The sequence below is a fragment of the Nicotiana sylvestris genome, chromosome 2 (assembly GCF_000393655.2).
Source record: "Nicotiana sylvestris chromosome 2, ASM39365v2, whole genome shotgun sequence".
Classification (NCBI taxonomy): domain Eukaryota; kingdom Viridiplantae; phylum Streptophyta; class Magnoliopsida; order Solanales; family Solanaceae; genus Nicotiana; species Nicotiana sylvestris.
The window spans coordinates 170,124,894-170,148,099 of NC_091058.1; the positions used below are offsets into that span (position 1 = coordinate 170,124,894).

Genomic DNA, 23,206 nt, shown 5'->3' on the forward strand with positions numbered 1-23,206 from the left:
ATTGTGCTGGAGAGATGCAACGTTTCAGAGGGAGATGTAACGATTTAAAGTGAAGGGACGTGACAATAAGGTTTGAAAAGGTGGATGACATGGCAACTGATATTTGTACCTTTTCAAGACGTGTATTAAATGATACATAGAGCTACTAACCTTTGGTACAAGAACCAGGTTCTTGACCTGTCATTGAAAGTTTCAATCCTGTTTTATCATCTATGCAATGCATCTACAGCTTTTATACTCATCATGTGTGTTTACCTGCAACGGTATTGAAGTGAGTTAGACTTGGCCAGAAAACACTTTAGCTAGTTTTACCTGAAGGTGATTTTCATAGCCAATTGATGAGGAATCAGGTTCTCAATTAGGCTTCAATAGCCCCAGCTTCACCCTGTTTCTTTCAAAATGTTCCCTACTCAATGATTTGGTGAAAATATCTGTAATTTGGTCTTTTGTGCTGCAGAACTTCATACAGATCAACCTTTTCTCCACATTGTCCCTTAGAAAATAATGTCTCACATCAATGTGCTTGGTCCTTTTTTGTTGAACTGGATTCTTGGCCATGTTGAGTGCATTGGTGTTATTACATAGAAGAGGCACACACTCAGTAAATACCCTAAAATCCCACAGTTGATGCTTAACCCATAGGAGTTGAGCACATCAGGATGCTGCAGCTACATATTCTGCTTCAACTGTTGAAAGAGCCACTGAGTTTTGCTTCCTTGTGCCCCAAGAGATGAGACATGATCTTAGAAAGTAAGCCATTCCCGAAGTGCTTTTCCTGTCCACAAGATAACCTGCATAGTCACCATTAACATACCTAATGAGATTAAAACTGTCACTGGAGGGGTAATACAGGACTAGGTCTTGTGTTCCCTTAAGGTATCTCAAAATTCTTTTGGAAGCCTTCCAATGAGATTCCTTAGGATTTGATTGAAACTTTGCACATAGCCTCACACTGAAGAAAATATCAGGTCTGCTGGCAGTGAGATAGAGAAGGGGCCCAATAATGCCTCTATACATAGTTTGATTCACAGGAGATCCAACTTCGTCCATGTCCAGTCGAGTAGTCGTTGCAATAGGAGTGTCTATCACTTTTAATGCTTCCATATCAAACCTATTCAAGAGCTCTTTGATGTATTTCTGTTGACAAATAAATGTACCCTTTGTGGACTGCTTCACTTGATAACCCAAGAAAAAATTTAGCTCCCCCATCATACTCATTTCAAACTCACTTCCCATGAGTTTTGCAAATTCTTCACACAGAGAATTAGCTGTTGCCCCAAAAATGATATCATCAACATAGACCTAACCAATGAGCAGGTTCCTTCCCCGTTTCTTTTGGAACAAGGTGTTGTCAATTTTCTCTCTTATAAAACCATTTTCTAAAAGGAACTTTGACAGCCTTTCATACCAAGCTCGAGGAGCCTACTTCAACCAATACAATGCTTTGTCCAGTTTAAACACATATTCAGGGTGTTCATGACATTCAAACCTTGGAGATTGCTTTACATAGAATTCTTTCTTAAGTAGTCCATTCAGAAATTCACTTTTGACATCCATTTTGAACAAGATGAATCCCATATGATATGCAAAAGCAATTAGGATTCTAATATTTTCCATGTGAGTAATCGGAGCAAACATGTCATCATAATCAATTCCTTCCTCCTTATTGTAGCCTTGAACCACTAGCCTGTCCTTGTTCCTTGCAGTATTTTCATGTTCATCAAGCTTGTTCCTGAATACCCACATGGTTCCTATAATGGTTTGATATGAGGGTTTAGGTACCAGGTGCCAAACATTGTTCCTTTCAAACTGATATAGCTCATCTTGCATGGTTGTAATTCAATTTGCATCTTTCAAGGCTTCCTTGATATTTTTGGGTTCTATTTGGGAGAGAAAGGCTAAGAAGGCAAGTGAATTTCTGGCTTTTGACCTGGTTTTTACTCCAGAATATAGAGGAGTGATTATGTTGTCAAGAGGATGAGAACTTTTGTCTTTCCAGTTAGACATTTGAGGTTCATTTGTAGAGGAGTTAGGTATATCTAACTGGTTCTCTTGTGTTCTTCTCTCAGGTACTAGTGGAGTACCCTCTACTCTATCAACCACTATTTCTTCAGCTTTAGTGGTTGTAATTGAAGTATCTGGTTCCATTGAAAAAGAGGCAGCATTGTCTCCACTCGGCTCTTTCACTTGGCTCATCATATTTGCCTTTCCATTTGTCATGTCAATGACTTCACCAGGAACCAGTAAGGGCTCTCCATCTTGATCATCTTTAGCACTTTTCTCACACGAAGGGTAGGACTCATCAAAGATAACATGAACACTTTCCTCAACACATTGAGTCCACTTGTTGTATATCTTGTAAGTTTTGCTTTGAGAAGAATACCCCAGAAATATTCCTTCATCACTCTTGGCATCAAATTTACCAAGTTGATCCTTTCCATTGTTGAGAATATAGCATTTGCACCCAAATGTTCTTAGGTGAGTCAGCTTGGGTTTCCTTCCATTCAGCAAGTAGCAGGAATTGTTGACAGCTTCAGCCCAGAAGTTCTTTGCAATCCCACTGTCGATCATCATTGTTCTTGCTATTTCTTCAAGGGTTCTATTCTTCATTTCAACTACTCCATTTTGTTGGGGGGTTCTTGGAGCTAAGAAGTTGTGAGTAATGCCATTTTCATTATAGAACTCATGAAATTTGGTATTTTCAAATTCTGTTCCATGATCTGATCTAATATATGTGACTCTAGACTCTATCTTCACCTGGATTTTCTTTACAAAAGCCACAAGCAACTCAAAGATTTCATCTTTAGTTCTAAGAAACAGAGTCCATGTGAATCTGGAGTAGTCATCCACTATCACAAATATGTATCTTTTTCCTCCCCTGCTTTGCACTCTTATAGGGTCGCATAAATCTATATACAAAAGATCGATTGGCTTTGAGGTGCTTACATCATTTTTAGACTTAAAAGAGGACTTCACATGCTTTCCTCTAGCACAGACATCTCATACTTTCTGTACTTTGAACTTTGACATGGGCAAACCATGGACCAGGTCCTTCTGGATTAGTTTGTTCAGAAAAGAGAAGCTTGAGTGCCAAATCTTCTGTGCCAGAGTTCAGCATCATCATCAACAACTTTTAGACAACTCAAATCACCACTTTGTATGGACTCAAAATCAGCAACATAGATGTTCTTGTATCTCTTGGCCACAAGTACACTTCATTAGTTACCAGATTAGTAACTGTACATATCTTGGACAAGAACTCCACTTTGTTTCCTTTATCACTGATATAAAAGACACTCAAGAGACTGTACTTAAGACCATTGGCATAGTACACATTCTCAATAGAGTGAGTGATTGATTTCCTAACTTTTCCAACTCCAAGAATGTACCCCTTTTTCCCATTGCCAAAGGATACACTCCCTCCTTGTAGGGCTTTTAGTGAAAGAAAGTCCATGGTGTTCCTAGTCATGTGCTTTGAACATTCACTATCCATGAACCAGTGTTGACTGCTTCCTTTCACTATTCCCTGCACAAGGAGATCAAGAGTTAGTTTTAGGAACCTAAGCAAGTTTAGGTACCTTGTAGTAGGCAAGAGGATGAATAAGAGCTCTCTTAGACCATGCAGGTAATATGCACTTTTTGTGGGTGGAACCTGGTCCCTTTTTAGTAGTTACATTTTCAGCAAACACTTTGTTTTTCTGATAGGACTGGACCCTTGCTTGGCAATTTTCCTTGAAATGACCATTGTTACCACAGTGGGTGCATAGCCAGTTATCTTGTACATTAACATACTTGCTATGGGGGTTGTAAGGAGTTTTCTTCCTTTTGAACCCTATTCCCTGCCTGTTTCCACCATTATTAACATACATGGCAGTGATAGCTTCTAAGGACCAGGTCCACTTTAGGGACTTTTCAAGATCATTTTTTATTCTTTCCAGTTCAGTCTGGAGATGCTTGTTTTTCTCAGATTCAACACACAGACTAGTTCTCACAGCTTTCAACTCGTTTTCAAGCCTAATGTGTTCCTCACTTGCTACCTCTTTTCCTTTTCCAGAATTTCCAGGTTTTGACTCAATCCCTAGCCCCTCTATTGTTTCCCTTAGGTCTGCAATCACTACCAAGAGATCATCTCCTTCTTCCTCATTCTCAGTCACTCTTTTCATCAAGGCTTCTCTTTCTTTTCTGAAGTTTTCAATAGTTTCCTTATGGTCAACAACTACAACCACTAAGTCATCTCTTTCATGTTCTATGTTAGCAATTTTTTTTTGGTTAAAACAAATTTTTCTTTCTCCAGCCCACAAATGGTTTCATTCAGATCAACTACACACACTACCAGATCATCTTTAGTTTATTTAGCTTCTCCTAGATCTAAGGTCAAGGCATCCTTATCCTCCACAAGGCTATGATAGGTATCAATCAATACACTAGCTAAAGTCATGAGTTTCTTAGGAGAGTAGGATTTCGGATTTCTCTGAACATCTCTGAAATTTACCTCACTGTTGTAATCGTCTTCATCATCATCTAATTGGGTCATCAAAGCAAATAATGAATCATATTCATTTTTATTACTTTCAACTACTATCATGGAGTTGTCACCTGCATCAGTTTCATCTTCAGACTCACTAGAAGAGTTTCCCCATGCTGCAAGAGCCTGTTTCACCACATTGTCAGCAAATCTCTTCCTCTTGAAGTCCTTGTCAGGAATCAGGTTCCTCTTGGCTGCTTTCTCAGGGTTGTACTTGGAGTAATCTTGCTTGAGGAGAGAACAGACTTTGATGAAGTGCCCAGGCTTTCCACACTTATGGCAGAGATCATAGTTCTTTGGTTTGCTAGAGCTGCCCCTTTTCAGTATTCCTCCATTTCTTCTGACCATCTTCTGAAATCTTTTGGTTAAGTAAGCCATGTCACTATCCTCCTCACTCAAGTCATTGCTATCAGCTTTGAGTACCAGGTTCTTTTCTTTCTTTGGGTATCTTCTTTCACTATCTATCTTCCTCTTCATCTCGTAGGTCTTCAGAATTCCAACCAGCTCGTCTATGGTCAGCTCCTACATGTCCTTTACTTCAGTAATAGCATTCACCTTGCTTTCCCAAGAACTGGGTAGGATACTGAGAATTTTCCTTACTAGTTTGTTCCTAGGAATGGTTTCACCAAATGAGTGTAACTCATTTATGATGGAGGTGAATCTTATGTGCATATCTTGAATAGATTCATCGTCCTTCATCCTTAAGAATTCATACTCGGTAGTGAGAATATCAATCTTAGATTGCTTTACTTGAGTGGTTCCTCTTGTGCTGTTTGCAGAGCTTCCCATATCTCCTTTGCAGTTTCACAAGCAGAAATTATATTGTATTCATCACGTCCTATTCCACATACCAAAATCTTTTTGGCATAAAAATTTTTCTCAACAACTTTCCTGTCTGCATCGGTGTATTCTTTTCTGGTTTTTGGCATTGAGAATGGAAGTTCTGCAAGTACCTTTGTTGGGATGTAAGGACCATCAGATATGACATCCCACAACTCAGAATCTTCAGCCATGATAAAATCATGCACTCTTGTCTTCCACCACCCATATTATTGCCTATTGAACCTGGGTGGTTTATACGTAGATTGACCTTCTTCAAAATTTTGTGGAGCAGCCATAAGGATCCTTCCTAGGTGTTACCCTGATAGGAGGAACCCGCTCTGATACCAATTGTTAGTTTATATGAATCCACCAAACTATAGAGTACCTGGTCCTCTATGAGTTTCCACTGAGAATACTAATGAAACAGAAAGTAAATGAGACACGGGATTTTACATGGAAAAATTCCACTCAAGGGAACAAAAACCATGACATACACTTGTAGGTTTTCAACTTCACTAGCTTGTAAATACTCTATTACAAGCCACTTTGTAATGACTCTATTACAAAGACTTCAACTCAACTAACTTGTGATACACTTACTGCAAGCTACTTTGTCACTCACTAGTTACAAAGACTTTAACTTATGACTAACCCTAGTTACAACACAAACTCATAAAGTTTATGATTTTACAAATGGGTTCCTAAGCAACACTTCTAGCTAAGCAATTTAGGAATTATAATAAGAACAATCACAAAGTTACTACTCAACTAAGGACAACAAAATACTAGATTTAGGAACTGGTCCGTAGTAGCGTTTAACTTTGTTCTTCATGCTCTTGAGAATTAAGTTCACTGTTTGCAGAAGACTTGAATGCTTGAAGTTAATTCTCAAGTGTTCAAGTGATGTTTTGTTATAATGCTCTTGTTAATACACCCTTGATGACATCACTTAAATGATGTAATCATTTGGTAGGTCAAAGGTAAGTGAATGCAAAACTGCTGCACTGTGTGCACTGTTTCTATGGCAGTCACTTTCCAGCTATGCACAGTTGACTTTTGTACTGCTGTCAGGGAAATACAAGGGATCAGGTCCTTGTCTTGTTTCTCTATTTTCTACACTTGCAGCAGTTCACGTTAGCTGGAGTCCAGGCTGGAATCCATTCATTTGTAATGTGTACCAAGTGTGTCAGGTTCCCTATCTAGTTCTTGACAGTAAGTTTGTTAGATCATCAAAACATAAGGCAAAGACATTGAAAACCCATCAATTCTCAATCTCCGAACCTGTCTGTCTACTATAGCACTGGGAGTTTCTTTATATGATAGCTACTCTGTGACATGAATGTTGTCAACTGATACAATTCTAGAAGAATCTCCGATATATTTACGGAGCATAGACACATGAAAGACTGGATGTACAGACTCCAAGTTCAAAGACAAGTCTAACTCATATGCTACCTGGCCTACCTTGCGTATGATCCTATATGGTCCAATGTACCGATGGATAAGTTTTCCTTTCTTTCTGAACCTCATAACACCTTTCATCGGTGATACCTTTAGAAATACCCAGTCGTCAACCTGAAATTCCAAGTCTCGCCGTCGATTATCCGCATAAGACTTCTAACGGCTTTGAGCTATTAATGGCCTTTCCTGTATAAGCTTAATTTTCTCGATTTCCTGTTGTACCTATTCTGGTCTTACTAACGTAGTTTTCCCAACATAGAACCACCCTATAGGTGATCTACACTTTTGTTTGGAAAAAGCTTCGTATGGAGCCATCTGAATACTGGAATGGTAGCTATTATTATATGCAAACTCAATAAGCGACAGATGATCATCCTAACTATCCTTGATGTTTATCACACAAGCTCGTAACATATCCTCATGTGTCTAAATAGTACGCTCAGTTTGTCTGTCTGACTGGGGATGGAATGTCGTACTAAGACTTACCTGAGTCCCCAATCCTTTTTTTAGGAAGGACCTCCAGAAGTTAACAGTAAATTGAGCTCCTCCTATCCGAGATAATACATATAGGGACATCATGTCGTCGTACTATCTTCTTAATATAAAGCCTTGCATAATCCTCTGCGGAATATGTAGTCCTAACAGGCAGAAAATGGGCTGACTTTGTAAGGCTATCAACAATCACCTATATCGAATTGAACTTATGCTAGGTACAAGGTAAGCCTATGATGAAATCCATATTGATTACTTCCCATTTATAAGTCGAAATCTCCATAGCCTGCAATAATCCACCGGGTTTTTGGTGCTCAATCTTAACCATGCTGACAGTTAGGACACAGAGCAATACACTCCGCTATATCCTTTTTCATTCTGTATAACCAATATACTTTCCTGAGATCATGATATATCTTTGTCATTCCGGGATGGATAAAATAACGAGAATAGTGAGTTTCTCCCATAATTTGCCGATGTAGCCCTGCAATATTAGGGACACATAATCATCCTCGATATTTGAGGACCCCATCTCTTGTAATTTCAAACGATGTCTTCTCCTTCTTAGAGGTGGTAGAACTAACACGGGATCCTCGTACTGGCAGTGCTTTACTTCAGTTACTAAAGAGGATATTGTCGTATCCTGAATAGTAATTCCAATATTGCATGAGTCCAGTAGCCGAACTTCAAGACTTGCTAGCTGATGAATCTCATGGGCTATCCCCCCCCCCCTTTTTTATTCTGGTTGTACCCATAGATCTGTAGCTAAGGGTGTTGGCTACTAGGTTCGCCTTCCCCAGATGGTATAAAATATCAACGTCATTGTCTTTAAGTAGCTCCAATTATCTCCTTTTACGTAAATTCAATTCTTATTTCTTGAAGATATACTGGAGGCTCTTAGGATTCGTATAGATATCAACACGAATGCCATACAAGTAGTGCCTCCACATCTTTAGTTCATCAATCACCGCGACTAACTCTAAATCGTGGGTCGGGTAGTTCTTCTTATGCTTTCTTAGTTGTCTAGAAGCATAAGCTACAACCTTACCATGTTGTATCACCACACAACTCAATCTAACGCCTGAAGTGTCACAATAGATAATATAAGCATCAGTCCCTTCTGGAAGAGTTAGAACCAGTACTAAAGTTAATCTGTCCTTTAATGCCTGAAAACTCCGTTCGCAAGCATTGATCCATTAAAACTTGGCGCTCTTCTAAGTTAACTTACATGGGTATTCTAATCTTTCACAATTCATGAAATTCCCTTCTTTGAAGGCTCAAACTTCATCCTTTATCTATCACAATTACGCCCTTATTCCAATACCAGGGCAGCATTTCATCTATTCTAAATGTTACTAGTCTTAGACTCCTTTGGGTTCATTCAGGCTATAATAAGCCTTCTATAACTTAGAGAAACTATCAGCTCTCTTATGAGCTTATCCCCAAAGACTTATCCATTCTCGTCACCTTTTCACTTATCTTTTCTTATCCTTCCTCGTGTCTTCCTAAAACCTTGTCAAGGGTGCTGAAAAGGAAGAAAATCCCTACAAATCTCCTGTAATAACCTGTCAAACCGAGAAAGCTACGAACCTCCATCGGTGTTATGGGTCCAGGCCCAGTCTTTATTGCCTCCATCTTTTGTATATCCACCTGTATGCCTTCACCCGAAATGATATGCCCAAGGAAAGCTAAAGAGTTCAACCAGAATTCACATTTAGAGAATTTTTGCATACAACTTCACTTTTTTTGTAGGACTCTGAGCACAGTACGCAAATGATCTACATGCTCCACGTCTGAACAAGAATACACCAATATATCATCGATAAATACAATTGCAACAGATATAAAAAGGTCCTGAACACACGGTTCATCAAATCCATGAATACTGTTGGGCATTGGTCAAACCGAACGGAACTCGAAGCTCTCATATCTGGTCTAGAATGCTATCTTCGAGATATCTTCCTCATTAACCCTTACCTGATGGTACCCGGACCTCAAGTCTATCTTTGAAAAACACTTGTCACCTTGCAACTGCTCAAATAAATCATCAATCCTCGTGAGCGGGGTACTTATTCTTGATCGTCACCTTATTCTACTGTCTATAATCAATACATATCCGTAAGGAACCATCTTTCATCCTCACAAATAACACACATGCTCCTTATGGTGATGTACTAGGTCTAATAAAGCCTTATTCAAATAAATCCTTTAGTTGTTCCTTCAGCTCCTTTTAGTTCTGCGGGAGACATTCTATAGGGAGGAATAGATATTGGATGCGTATCTGGTAGGAGGTCAATAGCAACTCAATTTCTCGCTCTGGTGGAAGAACCTAAAGTTCATCGGGAAACTCATTAACCACAGGGAAGGATTGAATGGGTGGTAACTCAAATTCCACATCCCAAACCCGAACTCAGTGATAATTATGGTCCTTTCTGATCATCTTCCTTGCCTTGAGATAGGAGATAAATTTACCTTTTCGCGATGCGGTATTACCTTTTTATTCTAAAACAAGCTCTCCTAGGAAATGAAATCAAACCATCTTTGATCTACACTTGACTATAGCATAACAAAAGGCCAAACAATCCATATCCATTATAATATCAAGTTCTATCCAAACGAACACCACGTACCTTATCCTTGTTTATTATCAAATCTATCACGGGTCATTTTGGGCCACATCCATATATATAGGTAACAATATTAAAACATAACTTACATAACTAATTTAGAAAAAGGTTTATATACATAGGGGTCGACTAGGCCGTAGACATGTCATACCCAAAACTATATACAGGATACTGTCTGCAAAACCTCTAAGTAAACATAACCATAGTATATCTACAAGTCGGGACAGAGCTCCCTACGTCCTTATAAAACAACCTAACATATGCCAAACTGTGAATTGGTAATATTCCCAGAAGAAGTAGAGCTCACCAATAAAAAGCTGACACCTGGAGGAAGTCTAGAGTAGAGGGTCCTTGCCTCGTCCTATATGAGAACCTCGATCGGACATACTTCGAAACGGAATCTTCATGCCCTTATCAGTTACCTTCCTCCTCTTAGCCCGACTACTATCTTCTTCCTCTACGTATCTCATAACATACGCTGACGAACCTTGATTGACGAACTCCTAAGACTGTAGACTATCTGGAATCTCAGAAGAGCTGGTGTCCACAAAGACCTTGACATTGTTTTGAGCTTGAGGGAAACCCGACTGTGCCAATCCATGTACTACTCCCCTCATACCCTGATCAAAGGGTTGTGATAATGAAACTAAGGGCCTTGGTAGGTTGGAACTCCTCTCACCCTATCTGCTACCAGAGTGGTCGAAACAGCTCGAACGGATGACTCATATGGATCCTCGGATTGATCCTCCTCAATAGAACTCATGATCTCTGATGGGTATGACTCTATAGTGTAACTTATATCTCTTTATAACACTTTCGTAGCCTTTTGACCTATACTAGTGGTTGTAGTCTTTAGAGGCATCGCTGAAAACATAACATATCGTTAGGAACATGAATTCTTATATCACACGATCTAAAATAAAAAGAGAGGATAACATCCTATATGTCATGTAGCCTCATGTCTATAAGTGTAGTGCACAACACACTCATAAACAAGACTCTACTAAAAATGGTCAGTAGAAAATTCTTGGACAGAACCTGGCTCTGATACCACTTTTGTCACGACCCAAACCGATGGGCCGCGACGGGTGCCCGAGTCCTACCTATCAAACACCCCTAAGCATGCGTCTAGGATATAAACCTGAATAACATCTGCTGAATTACGTGAATAATATACATGAAGGAAACCTGCCCAAAAAGGCATACATACATATACGTGCAACATACGTAGGGTGACCCGACAAGGCTACTATAGACACCTATATACCTCAAAATTGGAAACCGGCAAGGCCCCATATTATCCAATTAGATGTACTGTCTACAGACCTCTAATAGAAATATAACTGTACAAAGACGGGACTGAGCCACGTCATACCCATATATATACACAAATATATCGTACCAAGATCAAAAGCAGCTCCGGATCAAGTGGAGCACGTCAACTATCACTGATCAAGGATCCTAAGAAGGGGGACCATCAGCTTGCCTACCTGCACCTGCGGACATGAAACATAGGCCCCATGAAATAGGGCATCAGTACAAAAATGTACTGAGTGTGTAAGGCATGAAAATCTATACGTAAAAGGCATAGATGAAACATGGAATAAAGAAATCCATCTGTAAATCTGAATAATTTTGTAAATTCTGAAACATTTATAACGTTATGCATATGTATATAAGTGTCGTGTCATGCATGGGTATAGGTGTACATAACATCATCAAGCCACTGAGGGCATCCCATTATATCATCTCGGCCACTGTGGGCAACATCATCAACATATACCTACTGATCAGGTGGTGGTGCGTATATAACGTTGTAACCTTTTCTCATATCCCATATACATATAAATACATGTATATAACAACATTTGGCCATGAGTCAATGTACATGTATAAATGAATGAAATGTATGAAAAATATGTAATAAATGTCAATATTCCTTCCGGATAAACTTTTTCAACAGCGTATTATTCTGAGACCTATGAACAGAAGATATAATAATATGTTACATGGGGAATCAAGAACATAGAGACCCCTAGTATTTCTATTAATAGAGTCGTTTATGAAAATTGTGCATTTGCTCATTTTTTCTGTATAACTTGGATCATGCTAAAAAGAAAGAAGTGGTAGCCTTAAAATACCCGGAGTAGGAAAAATTCTGTATAATATTCTTGAAAAAGATTGCACGTTGTTAAGCTTTGAATAATTTCTCGTTGGATTGTTGGTTGGAAAATGTTTTGTTGAAGCTTGCTAAAGTTCTATATTTAAAAATCTTGGTTGAAGATGTTCTGTAATCAATGGCTAACATTTTGGGTTATGGTTGAAGGGAGCTTTTATGTAAGAATGATATTCATTCTAATGGGTTAGTCTTAGTGAATATGGAAGCAACAACAATAACAACAATAACCACCCAGTATAATCCCACTTAGTGAGGTCTGGGGAGGGTAGTGTGTACGCAGACCTTACCCTACCCTGGGGTAGAGAGGCTGTTTCCAAATAGACCATCGGCATCCTTCCCTCCAAAAACTTCTCACCTTGCTCTTGGAGAGACTCGAACTCACAACCTCTTGGTTGGAAGTGGAGGTTGCTTACCATCAGAGGAACCCCTCTTGTCCTTAGTGAATATGGAAGATCTTTAAAAAATTGTGAAATGTGACATTATGCCACCTAACCCAAAAATGACTAAGAGTCATTGTTTGGAAGTGGCAAGGCTGCCATGTTACTTTGGGTGGGGGGGTTGATCTTATTATTTAAATTCATTAATTAATTAGCTAGTGTTTCGGTACCCGATAATTAATCAATTACTCAAATATTTTAGAATTATCTCAACTATTTAAAATACTACTCATTTTTAATATACTTTATACATCATACTATCGTGGTCATATGGTACCTTCTATGGTACTAGTTCATAAACATCGAGTATTATCGCTTGACCCGTATTTTGTCCCAAATCGGCCACCTTCACCGAAACTCGTTTTCTTTAATTCGTATACCCTTTATCCTTCATGACACTTACTTATCGCTTGTTATAAATAGCATAAATACGTTAGCCTCAAGATAATCTCATCCCCGAGTCTATGTCGATTAACTGAAGATGAAATTTTAGCGTACAAAAACGCGAGATGTAACAAATCTAATTTATAATTTGTTTATAACATGCACTTTGGCTGGCATTTATCAATTATACAACATGTGAAAAAATAATAATTCATTAATAAGACTTAGATCGGATGTCTAACTAATTTTCTGTTATGAACCGTAATTGTCCAACCAACTTGTATATTAAAATTTATAAACTAAGTCAGATATGAAATCAGTTAATCCAAAACATGAAACAAATATTATATGAAAATTAATAGAATTTTGTAAGATATCAAATATAAAATCAGTCAAGTCAAATACAAAATATGAAACAAAGAATTATATAAAAATTAATAGAATTTATAAGTTAAAGAGCACATAAATTTAATTACCTTATATTTTAAAGCAAAACCATTATCGAAAAGAAAGCTTCCATGATGGGTTACAACACACTAATCTTGTAACATATGCCTACAAATATTACGTACAAATTAAAGACAATGTATAATAAAAATTACTTTGGCATTATATTCAAAATTCTAATAAAGCATGCGTATACAAAACTTAACTACTTGTCACACCTCCTTTTTTCTAAGGGGATAGGGAGTTTACCAATTAAAGTGACATTAATCGAAATGAGATTAATTATTAAATTAAAGTTGCCATTTGGAATAATTTTATGGTGTTCCAAGTCACCGGTTTATTTTAAAATTCCAAATCGAGGAAATTGACTCTATTTATGGTCTGCGAACACAGAAGATCGGGTAAGGAATTTTGTTAATCCGAAAAAAGGTGAGAGGCACTCCCGGATTCTGTGGTTTTAGCATAGTCGCTTTTAATCATACCTGGCTTAATTAATTATCTAATTACTTATTTTTAGAACCTATGTACCTTTACTTTTTACCGCTTTTGTCACGACCCAATTTTAAAATATTGGTCGCGATAGCGCCCAACACCGAGGTTAGGCAAGCCAACCTTAATCAACTAGTGGGTTCTATTTATATTACCAAAACATTTCCAATATTTATTGAGATTAAATTTAAAACATTCAATAATAATGAATAGTTTAGGCAATTTAAAAACTAAAGTGACCAACTAATATTATAATTAAGTGATTACATTCCAAAAGAATAGCCTACTAATGTGTGTGTCAAGACCTAGAGTCACAAGTATATGGGCATCTAGTAGAATATACAAAAGAATATGTTTATCCTACTGCTTGGAATAAAATATACAGCCAAAAAAACAAAAGAGAGACTCCATCATGCTGCTGAACAACATCGGAAAGGAGCATCTCACCGTGGAATCTCGGCCAAATATCAAGAATGCGCACCAGACGGGTAGCTAGATGCACCTGCCTCAGATCCTGTACAATTAAGTACAGAAGCGTAGTATGAATACATAAACAATATGTACCCATTAAGTATCCAGTCTAACCTCGAATAAGTAGTGACGAGGGGTCGACTTGACACTTACTAGGGTCACTAAATTTAATAATATGAAGTTCAATATTTCAACTCACAATGTACATAGATAGCAACAAGTTCAAATAAGAAATAATACTGAAAATCCTCTCATCAAATTAATAAATCTAGGCATTTCCTTCATTTAAAACAAGTGGTCTTTCAAGCAATAAATCATACGGATTATAAGAGGTTACGGTTCCATTATCACACAATCACTACCGAGGACGTTTGGCCTGATCCAACATAAAAAGTAAAACGTGCACTTCCGAGGGTCGAATGGCCCGAACCATATATATACAATTACCAACCTACCGAGGCGAACGGCCTACTCACATGAGAGTAGTGGAAATAATCACCCCGCTTGCAAAATATACTTGCGACGCGGTTAAGTATAAATACAACTTAAATATTTCCTTAATTCTTTTCCAAATAATTATTTACTTGAAACCCTTGAAATCTTGACATCCTCGACGAAGTTTCAATCAATGCAATTCAACAATTTATAATTATATAACAATACCCACAAGGCATGGTGTAAGCCTAGAGCTACCCAGACATAACAGGAATAGTAGCTATGTACAGACTCACGTCACTTCGTGTGTACGTAGCATCCACAATCGAATCACATATTAATTAAGTTCACCTATGGGGAGATTTCCCTCTTACAAGGTTAGAAAAGAGACTTACCTCACTTCACGGTCTACTTTTCGGTCCAAGATTAAGCCCAAACCCTCAATTTGGTGCCAGATACTCCACAACTATCCAAATAGCATAGAAACTAATCAATATAGGCTTAAAAGTTTATATCCCAACCATTAGAGTGATTCACCAATCCAAATTACAAGATTCCTAAAATTCATCCCCGGGCCCACGTGCCCAGATTTCGAAGTTCTTTGAAGAAAGTTGTTACCCATAACCTAAGGATCGAGAATATATGATTTTCACTCCATTTCATAATAAATTTCGTGGTTAAATCTTATTTTTATTAAAACCCTAGGTTTTACTCTAATCCCATAATTTTTACTAATCTTGGTGTGTTAATCTACACAAAAACCAAGTATTAAACTCACATTAAGTAGGAGTAACTTACCTCACGAATGCTAGGTTCAAATTCCCTCTTTGGAAGCTCCCAAATCGCCCAAGAATAGAATGAAATGTGTCAAAATGACACATTTCCCGTATTAAATCAAGGCACTGCCTTCAGCGATTTCCGCACCTGCGGTTAGGGGACCGCATCTGCAGTGTAGGGGCCGCTTCTGCAGAAAAGGAGCCGCATTTGCAGTTCCTAGCTCCTCCCCTTGGGCCGCACCTGTGAAGGGTCGACCGCTTCTACGGTCTCGCACCTGCGGCTGGCCAAACGCCGGTGCGATTATGACAGCAACCTGGAGCTTCAGCTCTTTCCAAATTTTCCTAACTCAACTTGAGCCTCGTTCGATTGACGCTAGGGGGCCTCCGGGGCCCCGCCCAAATATACCAATAAGTTTAAAATCATAAAACGGATTCATTCGAACCCTTGGAACGCCCGAAACAACGCTAAATCTAAGAATCACCCCCTAAAACCAATTGAATCAAACTTATGAACTTCAAGTTCTTCAATTTACTTCTAACGCGCCGAAACGTACTTATACTACTCAGATTGACACAAAATTTTGCGTGCAGGTCTTAAATGACACTACGGAATGATTTACGATCTCGAAATTCCTTTCGGACCTCGATAACATAAAAACCCGCTCCAAACCAAATATTTAAGAACTTCAAAATCCTTAAGGAATCAACTTTCACTATTAGGTACCAAAACGCTCCTAGGTCATCCAAAATCCGATGCGGACATATGCTTTAGTCTGAAATCATCATACAAACTTGTTGGAACTTTAAAATCCAGATTCCGAGGTCGTTTAAACGCTGACCGAAATCAAACTTGGTCTTTTAAGCCAATCTTAAGGAACCAAGTGTTCCGATTTCAACCCAAACTCTTCCAAATCCCGAACCAACCATCCCCGAAAGTCATAAATTAGTAAAAGCAAGTACAAAAAGTCTTATTTAAGGGAACGAGGTTCTAGAAAGCAAAACAACTGATCGGGTCGTTACATTCTTCACCTCTTAAACAAACATTCGTACTCGAACGGGTTTAGATTCATACCTGAAGTGTTAAACAAGTGTGGATATCTACTCCGCATATCCTCCTCGCACTCCCAGGTCGCCTCCTTGACTGGTTGGCCCCTCCACTGGACCTTTACCACAGAAAACTGGTGATCCTGTCTATCAACAGTGGCAATTGGCTCCTCCTCATAGCCCAAGCTCTCATCTAGCTGAATAGTACTGAAGTCTAACACATGAGATAAATTTGTGTGATACCTCCCAAGCGTACATGTACACAATTAATCATGCTTTATTATTTTGTTTTTGGCCAAAGTCATGCAAACGCGTACCTTGATTTATTTTTAGGATCATAATTATGTCACACAAACGTGTACATAATCACGAAAATAGATTAAAAACGTGCCTAAAGCATTCTTCACATATTTATAAGTTGATCTTTCCTAAGTTTGAGATTATTTGAGGCCATAGATTATGGAAGTCATTTGTGAAAAATGGGTTAGCTATTGATTCATTAACAAATTCAAATCCCTACGACCTGTCAACAATTGTGCGTTCATCACCACTAAAACATTAATCAACTTTCACTTTAAACTTGACAAGAGGACAAAATTAATGCATAAACAAAATACATTCTATGTAGACACATAAGAGAACTTTCCAAATATAAGAATTCACTATCCATAAATTTGTCCTATACCATCAAACCAAAGGAAAGAGTGCCTCGGTCGTCACTTCTTACATAACAGCCTAAGACACATATCTTTCTCCATTTAAAACCTAGTAATTTGAAACTGACTGGACAAGTTCAAAGAGACTAACCTTCAAGCTTCGCCATCCATATTTTAGGAATTACCCAATAGATGTTAACACATCCATCTTATAAGAACAGATGAAAATAAATGCAGAACGAACAAAATAGCTAAAGCACGTCATGAGTGTAAACTATATATGCAGTTTTTCAACACACAAGTGACAACTAAAGTCTTGTAAAGCAAATACTATAAAACGGTAAGGCGCTTACTCAAAAAATCCATTCGGCAATTGACACCATTAAGTCTATTTTTTCTTTTAAGAAAAATCTATCCAAACAACATTTGAACAAAATTATACAAATAACAAACTTCTAATTTATTATGTACTTATCATGCTCTTAGTGAAACAGTAATTACCAGAAAAGGACAGACCGATTTTAGCTTAATTATACTGAAAATACCCAAACAATTCATTATTGCCTAAATCAAAAACTCAAGATAGTGATGGTAGAAGCATACAATTTGCAAGATTAATTTTGAAATAATTAAGAACTAATAACAATTTTATCCATAACAGAATTTCAGCCAAAATCGAGAATATTTCAATATATAACCCCAAACATTTTAGAATTCTATTTTATAGATTTGGTAGATAACTACACAAGAACCTGACATACTTGACAATTGGAAATCGGCAGGAACTGACCAAATAAAAGTCTGAAATAGAGGATTAAAGTTCCAGCACCAGCAAAGAAAAGGAACAATAACGAAACTCCTTAGCAAACACAGAGAATCGATGCCAAAAACCAAAAGAAGTCGAAGTCAGTCCCTCAAATTCCGACTTCCCCCCGCCCCCTTTTTTTTTGCTCGAAACATTTTTTAAAAGATTTTTCTAGATTTCTTTTAATTGCAGAGTGTTTCTGCATTGCGTCTGTGGGGCGACAAACTTGGGCGTGTAAAGCTATGGGCTTTTAGGCTATTTTTATGGTTTAAAAATGGGGTAACAGTGGTACCTATTTTAAGGAGAAAAGGGAGGTGTTTGGGTGGTGGATTGGCTACATGGTTTTATGATTGAGTTTAATATAAAACTTTCATGTATTTCTCTTGAGGAAGAAGAGGGAGGGACGGCTGTCTTGAGAAGATAAAGGGATTAGAGTGGCTAGATTTTTTTGTTTAAAGGGGAAGGGGTATGTCGGTATCTGATTTTGGGGAATTAGGGATGGGGTGTTTTAATGAATAGGGGGTTTGGGCCAGGCGGGTTGGGCATGGTACTGGGTTGGGGCAGATTGTGGGAATTTAAGGCAATTGGGCCAAGAAAATTGGCCCAGTCCGAATTAGATTCTAAAGTAATCTTTTTCCCTTTTCATTTGTTTGTTTCTTTTCTTTTTAATTAAAATCAGGGAATTTGCATCTATACCTGCTTTTTTGGTCACATTTTAACTTGTGCCCACTTTGCAAAAAAACTTGCAAACGTACCCACTTTTTTGCATAACTTCAGCATACGGGGCTGAAGTAGCAAATGCAATCACGCAAAACTTTAGCATTCTTGTAGACGGGCCTGAAGTAGCAAAGGCAATAAGCTGAAGTTTTTTTGTCCTGGATAAGATGCTGAAGTTATTTAGTTCATTTGTAAAAACTTCAGCACTAAAATAGCTGAAATATTTTTGTCCTGGATTCATTAGTTTTGTCATAAAGCTTTTTCAAAAACATCAGCAGAAGATGCTGAAGTTATTTAGTTCATTTGTAAAAACTTCAGCACTATATAACCTAAAAAAAATTGTCTTGGATTCATTAGTTTTGTCATAAAGCTTTTTCAAAAACTTCAGCAGAAGATGATGAAGTTATTTAGTTCATTTGTAAAAACTCCAGCACTATATAAGCTGAAGTTCTTTTTGTCCTGGATTCATTTGTTTTATCATAAAGCTTTTTCAAAAACATCAATAGAAGATGTTGAAGTTATTTAATTCATTTGTAAAAACTTTAGCCTTATATAAGCTGAAGTTTTTGAAAAAGCTTTCTAACATACTAGATAAATAATCACCTTACTCTTTCATAGTGTATTACTTCTATAAAATAATCAGATTGCCAACAGTATCTAAAATCATAAATTTTGGAAACAATAAACAAAAAAAGAACAGAATTACGTTGAAATATTCACAAATTATTGTCTACTAACTTATGTAATTATTTATAATTTGTTTTTAAATAATCTGATAAACATACTTATGGCAATTATCCCATGAACTGAAGCAGCAGCAGCAGCAGCAGCAGCAGAAGAAGAAGAAGAAGAAGAAGAAGAAGAAGAAGAAGAAGGAGGAGGAGGAGGAGGAGGAGGAGGAGGAGGAGGAGGAGGAGGAGGAGGAGGAGGAGGAGGAGGAGGAGGAGAAGGAGGAGGAGAAAGGGGGCTGAAGTTATTTAAAAAGTGGGTACAAGTTAAAACTTTTTTAAAAAATGGGTATAGGTTAAATGAGGGCGACCAAATAAGGCGCCCGTGCAATTTTTACATTAAAATCCTAACTTAATGTCAATTTTCAAAATTAAACCTAATTTACTAATTAATCAACTTAACACTAATGAAAGGAAATTACCAAATTAAAACTAAAACTAAAAATGTAAAAATGACCAATGTATTCTCTTCTTTTTGTGATTTTCAATTATTAATTAACGTATTAAATCCTAAATGCAAATAAAAACCAAAAATGCTATGCAATAAAGATTTGGACATTTGTGTGATATTTTTTTTTATGATTTTAAGATATTAAATATGCGACTAAATGCAAAAAAACAATTTAAAGAGGAATTCCTAAAATTCTATAAAATCAAAACAATAAGAAAAAATCTATTTTTGTGGATTTTGTAGAAGTATTTTCATCGGGCAAAAAATACGTGCTCACAGTTGCCCGTCTTTGCTCGGAAACATGAAGAGTTTTTGGGCACAGGTAAAATGAGCAATTATGAGCAATTTTTTCCCATTTGACACTCCATTCGGAAGCATTTTTAAAAAGTTTGAACGAACCTTGCTTCGGAGGTTGCCTACATATTTTTGGCTATAAAGGAATCAGGTCAGTGTAGTTCTGAAAATTTTAGTAGCTGGGACTACCGAGAAGTTGTGAGTTCATTGTATTTGTTGTTGTTTCTTCTTGCTGAGCTCCTTATTACACCAAAATTAAAATGAAAAAAACTAAACAAGCCTATCCCAGTTTTCACTAGGAAAATTTTGTGAGTTATTTGTAATAAAATTCAATACTACTTCATTATTGAAAGCAATAAAAGTCGAGATTGGTGTACCCTAAGAAAACAAAAACTAGGGAGGGGAGACCCTATGTCTAAAATAAAAACAACTAGGGAGTGAAAAAATTAGGGAGTGGAGAACCTATGTTGGAAAAGCGACTAAGGAGTGGAGACCCTATGTCTAAAACAAAATCAATTAGGAAGTGGAGAACCTATGTTGAAAAAACGACTAGGGAGTGGAGAGCCTATATTGGAAAAAGACCAGGGAATGGAGATACTATGTCTAAAATAACTTCAACTAGGGAGTGAAGACCATATGTTGGAAAAACAACTAGGGAGTGGAGACCCTATGTATAAAATAACTTCAACTAGGGAGTGGAGACCCTATATCCTAAAAAATCAACTAGGGAGTGGAGACCCTATGTTGGAAAAGCGGCTAGGGAGTGGAGACCCTATGTCTAAAATAAACATCAAGTAGGGAGTGGAGACCCTATGTTGGAAAAACAAACTAGGCAGCGGAGACCCTATGTTGAAAAAATGACTAGGGAGTGGAGACTCTATGTCTAAAACCAAGTTAACTAGGGAGTGGAGATCCTATATTGGAAAAGAGACTAGGGAGTGGAAACCCTATGTCTAAAATAACTTCAACTAGGGATTGGAGACCTTATGTTGGAAAAGCGACTAGGGAGTGGAGATTCTATGTCTAAAATAACTTCAACTAGGAAGTGGAGACCCTATGTTGGAAAAGCAGACTAGAGAGTGGAGACCATGTGTCCTAATAAAAATCAACTAGGGAGTAAGGACCCTATATTGGAAAAGAGACTAGGGATATGAGACCCTATATCTAAAATAAGATCAATTAGGGAGTGGAGACCTTACGTTGGAAAAAGAGACTAGGGATTGGAGACCCTATGTCTAAAAATAAAATCAACTTGGGAGTGGAGACCATATGTTGGAAAAGGACTAGGGAGTGGAGACCCTATGTCTGAAATAAAATCAACTAGGGAGTGGAAACCCTATGTTGAAAAAACGCAGCTAGGGATTGGAGACCCTATACTACCATGATTTAAACTTTTTCTTCTTCTTGCTTTTTTATTAAGAGAATGAATAAAATGCGGGAAGAATTTGAAGAAGAATTCCCTTTTTTTTGGAGTCGTTGTTGTAGCAGAGCTATTTTAGTCTCCGCGCGGTTTGCATTTTGGTTGCACTTGCTTCTTGCAAGGTTGTTTTGGATTACACCTGTTTCCTATGGTTCAAACAAAGAACAATTTGCCAGTTTGAAACAGTGGCTGCTTTTGCGGACATGAGTGTTTTAGTCATTTGATCTCGACCCGACTTCTTTGACGATAATTTAAACTTGCACATGTTTATTTCCTGAAGACAGATTTCATTTCTATCCCCAAAGAACCTCTGGCTTTTCCAATACTTTACCATGACGGTTAGTCACGTGGGACTTTACCTTTTCAACTTTATTTTGCCTTTGTGGGCATTTGACTTTGATTTTCTTCTTTCAAGAGTTTTTTATTTCGAAGCATCAGCCAGCATGGCCAGTCGAAGTCGACTTGATGCCCCTGTCGTGGCTGGGTGACTTTTTGCACATTAGCTTGTATCAAGCGAGAACTCTGTAAATCAGTCTTGTCATCCCTTCTTTGTCTTAGTTTCGGAACAAAGTTAGACCGAAAGAGATTCAAAGAAAAACAAACAATGGAATAGGCAATGAATTTAGAAAAGAGGTATCCCTTTCGGGGAAAGGAAAGAAGGACTTATCTGGAGTGCATACAGACTTCAATGAACACGACATGTCTCTTAGACTGAATGCCTGATCTGTGTAAACCATTCGACTCTCATAAATTCATCACAACTTTTGCCTCAAAATCGAGAAAGCTTTCCCAAGACTGTGTTGATGTTAGTGATCATGAGGATCCTCTTTTTTGATCAGTGGTGCCCTTTGCGGTTTTTCACCAACTGACCTCTCTCATTTCTCTTCTCACCATCGTCTTATAGTGCTCTTTGCGATTTTTACTAACAAGACTCTCTCATTTTTTAGTTTCTCTACTTACCGTCGTCTTACGGTGCCCATGAGGGTTTTCACCAACAAGACTCTCTCATTTTATTTTACTCATTTTGGTTGCATTAGATCCAAGTAACTGTATCCTCCGATTTTGAACATATTTGTTGATTGATCGAAAGGACTTGAACAGGATTTGGTTAAAAATAATTTGGATTGACTTACAACTTTGGAACCTTTCAGGCGAAAACATCGCCGAACCATCATAATATCTGCCCCATTTTCAACTTTTTTGGGGGAATGTGGATTTTTGTTTTGGTATGACTAGATCCCAGAGAGAGGTTGCCTACGTATCCTTTCAGAATCAAGTCGAACGTAGTTCAAGGAACTTTTATTTTTGATTTTTTTTATTTTTCTTTATTTTCATTTTTAATTTTTTTCTTTTTCATTCATTTGTCATCTATTTTTTTCAATAATAACTTCCACGTTACAAAGAGGGCAATTAACGAAAGGGTGCCGACTCAAAATGTTTGCAAAGAGTTGAATATTTGGATAGTGAGAAAGAAATTTTTCTTCATCCTAACCGGAAAACAATAATGCCATATAGAGGATCAAACATAGTACCTTTTGACTTCACC

The 23,206-nt window shown here is 37.6% G+C and overlaps 1 protein-coding gene and 1 long non-coding RNA gene across 2 annotated transcripts; both read right to left on the reverse strand.

Moving 5' to 3' along the window:
• Positions 1-654: 654 nt before the first annotated feature.
• Positions 655-1,236, reverse strand: LOC138885959 (secreted RxLR effector protein 161-like). Its single transcript, XM_070166974.1, has one exon. The coding sequence runs from the start codon at positions 1,234-1,236 to the stop codon at positions 655-657; it is 582 nt and encodes a 193-aa protein (XP_070023075.1).
• Positions 1,237-14,085: 12,849 nt separating this feature from the next.
• Positions 14,086-18,522, reverse strand: LOC104231743 (uncharacterized). The gene is made up of 2 exons (XR_712163.2): positions 16,618-18,522; positions 14,086-14,377 (listed from the first exon to the last, which is right to left on the reverse strand). It is a non-coding gene; the product is annotated as an uncharacterized lncRNA (long non-coding RNA).
• Between the last annotated feature and the right edge of the window lie 4,684 nt (positions 18,523-23,206).

Coding starts and splice junctions, on each gene's coding strand:
- LOC138885959 (XM_070166974.1), bottom strand. CDS start 1,236: ATGGGAAGTGAGTTTGAAATGAGTATGATGGGGGAGCTAAATTTTTTC.